An 8574-nucleotide genomic window follows, 5' to 3' on the forward strand; every position below is an offset into this window, starting at 1 on the left:
CTGAAATGTGGAGCATGCGGTGCCATTGGGCACATGAGGACAAATAAATTCTGTCCCCTTTATTACCAAACAAATGCTCCACCTTCCAATCCTGTTGCCATGACAGAGGAACAGGAGGAGGAGTTGGAAAAGACAGTCATTCACAATGATAATGAAGAACTTATCAAGGTTGAAGGGACCAAGATTGTCTTAGGGAAACAGCTAATTGAGAGGTAAGAGCATCAGGAAGTGGTGTGGGAGAAAGATGTCAGAGGTTGATGATGTTGGTGGGTGGCAGGGGTAGATGTGATGGTGTTCTCTGAAATGGAATTGAAGATAAAGGAACTTGTGGAGTTTTCTCAGTAATGTTTGCCAGAAATGAAAGTAACAGCACTCATTAGGTTCCACTACTTGCCCTTGGGTGTGTTACCTAACATTTCTGCGCCTTAGTTTGTGAATAAAGATAAAACCACTTTGGGCCGGGGATTTGGCTCAGTCGTTCCGCTGCCTGCCTCGCAGGCGCAAGGTTCTGAGTTCAATCCCTGGTACCAAAATAAATAAATAAATAAAACCACTTCTACCAGGTCAGTTAAGTAGATAAAATGAAAGAGACTATAAAGCACATTTCAGTGTCTGGCATATCACAAATGCCAGTAGATATTAATTCTCTGTTCCTACTCTACTTCTAGGCATTTGTAATAATTGCAAGGTCCCTAATATCAGTGTTCTGATAGGCCATTCAAAAATATTGAGGAAACATAAATTATGCATATGTATGCCTCAGAGTGTTTGATAATAAAATGGAGTTTAAAAATGTTTCTTGTTTAGTTTGAAAGTTGCAGGCCAATAGAAATGTTAAAAGAATACAATATATATTGGGCATGGTGGTGCATGCCTGTGATCCAAGCATGTGGAAGACTGAGGCAGAAGGATCACTTCAGAGTTCAAGGCTAACCTGAACTACATAGCAAAACCCCACCTTAAAAATACCCCCCCAAAAGAATACAATACATGCTTCTTCTAAATTCAATAGTTCATATTTTGCCACATGTGCTTCACTGTTACATGCTTTTTTCTGAACTGTTTGTAAGCTGCAAGCATCATGCTTCATTCCCAAGCTCTTTAGCACGTAGGATATCTCAACATGGTACTATTCTCATAAGAAAAACATTAACATTAATTCAGTAATATGTAATACTTTGACCTTGTTCACATTTTTCCAGTTGTCTCAATGTCCTTTATTTCTCCTTCCCAATTCTGGAACCAATCTTGGGTCCAGACATTAAATACATTTTTAGCCTCTTCATTTAAAACTATCTTTTCTACCTTTTATATTTTCATGATACTGATTTTTTTTTTCTGTTTTTAGATTTGTTTTGTTTTTTGAGACAGGGTTTCACTATGCAGTTCAGGCTGGCCTAGACTCACCAGGTTGGCCTCAATACTCAGGGCGATCCTCCTGCTTCAGCCTCCCCAGTGCTGGGATTATAGGTATATGTCACCATGCCCAGCTGTTTTTCATGATATTAAATTTTTTGAAGAAACCACGCCAGTTTTCTCATAACTCACTTTCTGGATTTATCTGATTGTTTTTTCATGGATTAGATTCAGACTAAATATTTTTGGCCAGACATTTTATGTAGATGATATTACATACTTCCTCTATCACCTCAGAAAGTATTTGTCAGGATTTCCCACTATTTTCAGGTCCTGGAATTTTCCCCTTTGTAATTAATCTGTGGGTGACTCTCCCTTTCCCTAATAATCTTACTGTAGGTTTCAGCAATCATTGGTGATCATTGCCTGACTCAGTTATTTCATTGAGCATTTTAAAAAGGTGTGTTTTCTAAATTTTAACATTTCTTCTATGTCTCTCTTTTAAAGTATTATTGTGGATTCTGAAATTCTTCCTTTAATATAGCCTTAAATTCACTGTGTAGCCCAGGCTGGTCTCAAACTCACAGCAATCCTTTGCCCCAGCCTCCTGAGTGCTGGGATTGCAGGTGCGCGCCTCTGTGCCTGGTAATATAAGTAATTTTGAAGCATAGTATACTAAATAGACTCTTTTAAGCCAGATCCTGTGTTCTTTTGAAATGACCCTACCACTGACATGTTATTGCTTTTAAACTTTTTTAGTGAACAGAACTAGGAAGTACACATGTATTTCAGTTTATTAGTATATGTGTGTAGCACATAATGTTTACATTCCTTTTGGGAAGTTTGTACATGTACATAATACCTCTTAATTCCTTTTTTCATCTCCTCTCCCCATCTTGTGATCCCTTTTTTTGTACATGTTTGCAGTACATATTGTTAATTGCTTGTGTGAAACACATTTCAATTCTTTTTTTTATCCCACATTCCTTCCCTACCTCACTGTTCCCTACATGTATTTTAAATTGCAACTTGTCTTTTTTTTTTAGATAGGGTCTTGCTATGTAGTTTTGGCTACTCTGAATTCACTGTGTAGACCAGGGTGGCTTTAAACTCCAGGTGACTCTCCTGCCTCAGTGCTTCCCCAGTGCTGGGATTACAGTCATGTGCCACCATGTCTGGCTACTTAAATCACAACTTCATACTGATACTTTTGATTCAAATTATATAGTACCTATAGACTGAGTCCTCATTCTCCCCCATTTCATATTTGTATCCTTTCTGTGATTATTAACATTAATATATTTATTCATTTGTTCTGCCTTATAAGTACAAAGTAGTTTGAGTTACTCTGTCAGTACTGTTACTTAACAAACTTATAAATAGGTTCAAGATGTTTTTAGAATTTGTTATCCTTGGATCATATACTGCTGAAGTTGTACAGTTGGCTTTTTCTTGTAGTTACTTTTTTCTTAGGAAGTAGGGGCTGCATGCTATAAAAGTATTATTTATTGCAGTGCTGATGAGGTCCGCAGAAAATCCCTGGTTCTCAAGTTCCCTAAACAGCAACTTCCTCCCAAGAAGAAACGACGGGTTGGAACCACTGTTCACTGTGACTATTTGAATGTGAGTTTCTACATTGCCTCTTTTTGATCAGATAGGTTCTCATTAATTTCCTTAGCCTTCTGTGACATGGCTTTGATAGCCCGAGAGTCTCTCTGTAGCCTTTTCCTAAGAATTATATGTATTGTTCACTATAAGATTTCTGAAATAATATCTACATAGAAAATGTTGGGGTTTTTGGTAAAAAATATTCTGACTTTTGTTTTTCCTTCGGTATCGGGGATCAAACTCAGAACCTTGCACTTGCGAGGCAGGCACAGCACCACTGAGCTAAATCCCTGGCTAGCGTTCTGATTTCTTGTTTCTTAGAGACCTCATAAGTCCATCCACCGGCGCCGGACAGACCCTATGGTAACGCTGTCTTCCATCTTAGAGGCTATCATCAATGATATGAGAGATCTTCCAAATGTGAGTTTAATGCATCAGATATCTACAGTTGGGATGGCAGGGCCCTTTGTTTTACCTGTGATTTCAGATACATAGAGGGCAGTAGTGTGTAGACCTAGGTACTTGGAATTCCTAATTCTTTGGGATATAGTTTTTTAGTATTTGGTTTTTGTTGTTGTTTAGTAGTTTAGTAGAGGGAATAGATCTGTTCCACATAAAAGGATTCCTTTGAGAGTTAATGGCCAGGTAGTTGGGGAAAATGTCACAGCCTTTGGGTATTGGCTCTGGCAAATGTTCCTTGCTCATATATGATTGTGGCTCTGTTTTCACAGACCTACCCTTTCCACACTCCAGTCAATGCAAAGGTTGTAAAGGACTACTACAAAATCATCACTCGACCAATGGATTTACAGACACTCCGTGAAAATGTGCGCAAACGTCTCTACCCATCTCGGGAAGAGTTCAGAGAACATTTGGAGCTAATTGTGAAAAACAGTGCAACATATAATGGTAAAGATCATTTGTTCCTTGACTGCAAAAGTCACCTCTCAGATCCTTAATTATCCCTTACTGGCCCTAAATTGAGACTAGATTGGACTGACTGAAAGTACAGTAGTGTAATTGTGAGTATGAAAATCAGATAATTTACATGTTATTTCATTTACTATATATTGCTTCTTATTTAATTGTTGCTATATTCTCTAGAGAATTTAGAGTCTATGTGATGAAATGAAACAGTTGCATAGGGAATAGCAGGAGGAAGAAATAGTCCTAGGTAAGTAGAAAAGAGATACATTCACTGTGGAGAGAAGAGAGCCTATGCAAAATCTAGTACATGCTTGTGACCATATTTGCTATGTGTGTCTTTGATTCACTTCACAGATTTGGTATATGAGCAGTTATGTATCCACTTTGTTCAAAAGCTGAAAAAGCAAGGAGGAAAAAATCTGTTTATGAGTCTTTTGGTGGAGGGGGAGTTGAAGAAAGCATCTCACTGTGTAGTTCAGGCTGGCCTCGAACTCATAGCAATCTTCCTACCTCAGCCTCTCAAGTAGTGGGATTATAGGCATGCAGCATTATGCCCAGCTGTTTCTAAGTCCTAAAAGGGGGACGCAGTACAACTTCTGCATGTAAAGGATGTTTTCTGGTTTATAAGTATAGATATTCAGAGTAGAGCACAGATCATTGCACTGCCATTTACTAATTGAGTTATGTGGATGTTACTTAACCTCTCCCAGCCTCCTTATTTTTCTCATTTGTGAACATTGGACAACAGTAGTATCTAGATTTTAAAACCTTTCACAAGCCAGCCCAACCTATTTATCTAGTCTCATCTCCAGTGACTGGCTTCTAAGCTCACTATAGACTCGGGCCACACTCAAAGTTATATTTCCTTAAATATCCCATGCTATTTCTTCCTGTCTTTGTAGCCTTTTCCTTCTCTTATGAAATGCTTTTTCTTCGCTTTTCTGGTGAACATCCATTCATATTTCTAGGCCAACTCATGTCATCCCTTTATAAAGATTGATTTAAATTGCCCCAAATATTTATTTTTTTCTCCTCTGAGCCTCCTTGCTCAATTAAGTCAATTTTTATAGCTTTTATTATGCCAAAATTGTTTATGTCTGGCCATTTTGTGATCTTCTAGAAAAACTTATTTCTTTTGATATTTCCAATGCTGAGTAGAGTGCCAGGCATGTATAAGGGAAGAATAAATTTGTTAGATCCCATTGTCATTCAAGTTACAAGGATAATTACTTAAAAATCAGATTGTAAGGGGAGTAAGTACAGACTTTGGAGATGCAGAATTTGAGATAACCTGTGAATCATTAAAGTAGAAATGTTAGCTCGAAAATTTTGTTGTTGTTGTTGTTGTTGTTGTTGTTTTTTGAGATAGAGTCTTGAATTCACTATGTAGTCCAGGCTGGCCTTGAACTCATGGCAGTCCTTGTGCCTCAGCCTCCCAAGTGCTGGGATTATAGGTGTGCACCACCATTCCCAGCTATTCTCTCTCTCTCTCTTTTTTTTTTTTTTTTTTTAGGTTTAATATATATATAAAATCCAGGCTGTCCTTGAACTCCCAGCAATGCTGCCTCAGCCTCCTGAGTGCTGCAACTATAGACATGCGCTACCACACCCATCTTTGGTATTCTTTCTCATACCAGAAATTGATAATAATACTATCAGTACCACCAGTGACACTTGAATTATTTTCTTCATTTCATCTTTGAAATGGGTACTGCTACTATCTTTATATTCATATTCAGGATCAACATAACAGGCTGCTATCATTTAAATAACTTGACTAAGGTGGTCATGCAGTTAAAATGTGGCAAAGTTAATCTGGGTATATCTCCATACTACATCTGTTCTTTTGCCTTTTTTCTTCTCATTCATGCCTTAAAACCCTACACTTATCTTTGGTTGAAGTACTGTACTGGTATCCCCTAATTGTTGGACCTTTTGGCCATGTTTCAGAATTTTTAAAAATTCAAACAGCATCTTTATTAAAATACAGTTCATTGAAAAAACACATCTTCTTTATCCAGTTTCCAACTGATGGGCAAATGGGCTGTTTCCAAGTTTTAGCTATTACGAACTGTGCCGCTATAAACATAGGTGTGCATATATCTCTGTGATATGATTCTTCTAATTCTTTTGGAAAGATACCAAGTAGAGGGATGCCTGGGGCAAATGGAACCTCTAGTCCCAGCTCTTTGAGGTACCTCTGTATTGATTTCCATAGTGGTTGTACCAGTCTGCACTCCCACCAACAATGGAGAAGGGTTCCTTTCTCCCCACAACCTCGCCAACTATTATTATTGTTTGATTTCTTGATAGCAGCCATTCTTTGTGGGGTGAGGTGGAATCTCAGTGTTGTTTTCATCTGCATCTCTCAAATGACCAGTAATATGGAGCATTTTTTCACATATTTACTTGCTGTTTTTACTTCTTTGTCTGAAAAATGTCTGTTCATTTCAGATGCCCATTTTTGAATCGGGTCTTTAATATTACTCAGCCATAAAGAATGAGAAATTAGATTCATTCATAGGAAAATGGATACATATTGAGGATATCCTCTTAAGTGAAATAAATAAGTCACACATGTGTAAATACCGAGTAGTTTCTCTGGTGTGAATAAACTATAATAGTACATAAGATCCTAATGAGATAATAGACAATGTGAAACAGGAATAAAGGGGCTAAAGGTGTAGGGAAAGTGGGAAGGGTAGGGGAAAGCTAATAAGGGAAAAGAAAAAAATACGAGAAAATGAAAAAGTGGAAATGAAGTGTTTGTAAAGGGGGAGGGGGACAGAGGGTGAAGGGAGGGCAGGGACAAGGGGAAAAAATGAGAACCAAGACCTGTCATGTAAAGGTACAAGATCCCAATAATGAATATAACTGTACTGTATACCTAAAATGTACCAATAAACTAAATGAGGAAAAAGAAATACAGTTCATTTACCATACAGTTTAGTCATTTAATTTTCTTATCCCCCCTTTTGGTACTGGGAATTGAACTAGGGCCTCATGCTTGCCAGGCAGTTTACCCATTTAAAATGGCCAATTTCAACATGTCATCCATATTATATAGCATGTGTTGGGACTTCATTTCTTCATATTATCTACCACATTTTACCTGTTCATCAGTTGCCTGTACTTTTTGGCTAGTAAACATTTAAACAACTTTATCATAGAAACTGTTAAACATGGAAATAGGAGAGAAAATAAACCTCAGTGTACCTATCAACCCAATTGAACAATTTGTCAGCATTTGCTATTCTTGTTTAGGATGTATTACCATATTTATACCATTCCATCAATAAATACTAATTTTCAAGTCATTTTGTTTCACTAACCCAAGAATTTAGGAACTGTATTATTTTTTTCTTACATTCTCATCATTGGACATGTCATAGTCATTATACATTTGTTGAATAACAAAATGAATGCTGAATTAAATAATTAGTAGTTGAGAATAAGGTTGAGGTTTAGGTTGTGGAGAACATTAACACAAGGAGTAGTGATTGAAGGAAGTAGAATTACTGGCTAAATGTAAAATTTTAATTATTTCTATGATAAGCTTACATTAGGGTAAGCATTCAGAGAATGTAAGAGATAGGTCACATGGTTCAAGGGTTTTCTGAAACTATTAAGGATTTCAAGGAAACTGAAATAATAATACATTGTGTGAAGAAGATTCTTTTGTAACAAGCTTTGGGTTAGATTTTAGAATACCACACTTCACAAAATATGCAAACAAAAATTGTGGAAAAATTATGAATCAGTCATTGATCTTTTTTAGCCATCTTTTAAACAGTTGTCATTCCCATCCATAGAAGCATTTTTAAGGTATTAAAGGCAGTTGTAATACTCCCACGTATAGAGCCGGGCGTGGTGGCGCATGCCTGTAATCCCAGCACTTGGGAGTCTGAGGCAGGAGGATCACTGTGAGTTCGAGACCAGCCTGGGCTACATAGTGAGTTCCAGTTCAGTCTCAACTACATAGTGAGACGCTGTCTCAAAGAACAAAAAACCAAAATAAAATATTCCCATGTATGGATGTACACAAATACATTAAATTTTAAAATCTAGTTTATTCATTTATATTGATACCTGTTATGTGTTAGGCACTGAATAACAGAGATAAAACTAGTGTATCTGTCTAACCCAGTAGGTAAGCCAGTAAGCTGATGTCTTGTGCATATTAGGTAGGGTTTTATTTTGTTGTCTTTTGGTTTTTGATACAGAACTGTGTAGTTTGCTGCTATGTAATTTTCACTATTATAGTCCAGGCTGGCCTTGAACTTATGGTGTAGCCCAGGCTATCCTCAAACTTGCAGTGATTCTCCTGCCTCAGGCTCTTGGGGTCTGGGATTATAACATGTGCCGCTATACGCAGCCAGATCACCTCTGGATGCCCTATGTTTTTATTTTTTTTTTTGGTACCGGGGACTGAACTTGGAACCTTGTACTTGCGAGGCAGGCAGCAGCACCACTGATCTAAATCCCCAGTCCACCCAGCTATGTTCTTTTTTGGGGGGTACCTGGACTTGAACTCGGGACCTTGCACTTGCGAGGCAGGCAGTGGAACCACTTAACTAAATCCCCAGCCCCCAGCTATGTTCTTAAATGTGCTGAAAAGGTGGGCTGGCATTGGCAGCTTTTGCTTCCATTTTTTTAAGACAGGAAGGAAATCTTCTAATGTTT

General features: G+C 37.7%; 1 protein-coding gene across 8 annotated transcripts in view; it reads left to right on the forward strand.

The window, feature by feature from the left end:
* Taf1 (TATA-box binding protein associated factor 1) overlaps positions 1–8574 on the forward strand; it is a 108411-nt gene that overhangs the window by 66810 nt on the left and 33027 nt on the right. For all 8 annotated transcript variants that reach the window (XM_010607950.3, XM_010607947.3, XM_010607944.3 and 5 more), the window contains exons 25-28: positions 1–212; positions 2871–2979; positions 3286–3384; positions 3696–3873. In XM_010607950.3, the coding sequence (XP_010606252.1) occupies positions 1–212; positions 2871–2979; positions 3286–3384; positions 3696–3873 (598 nt within the window). The remainder of the gene's footprint in view (positions 213–2870; positions 2980–3285; positions 3385–3695; positions 3874–8574) is intronic.

This window comes from Fukomys damarensis, unplaced genomic scaffold (genome assembly GCF_012274545.1).
Source record: "Fukomys damarensis isolate Sample0158 unplaced genomic scaffold, DMR_v1.0_HiC HiC_scaffold_39, whole genome shotgun sequence".
NCBI lineage: Eukaryota > Metazoa > Chordata > Mammalia > Rodentia > Bathyergidae > Fukomys > Fukomys damarensis.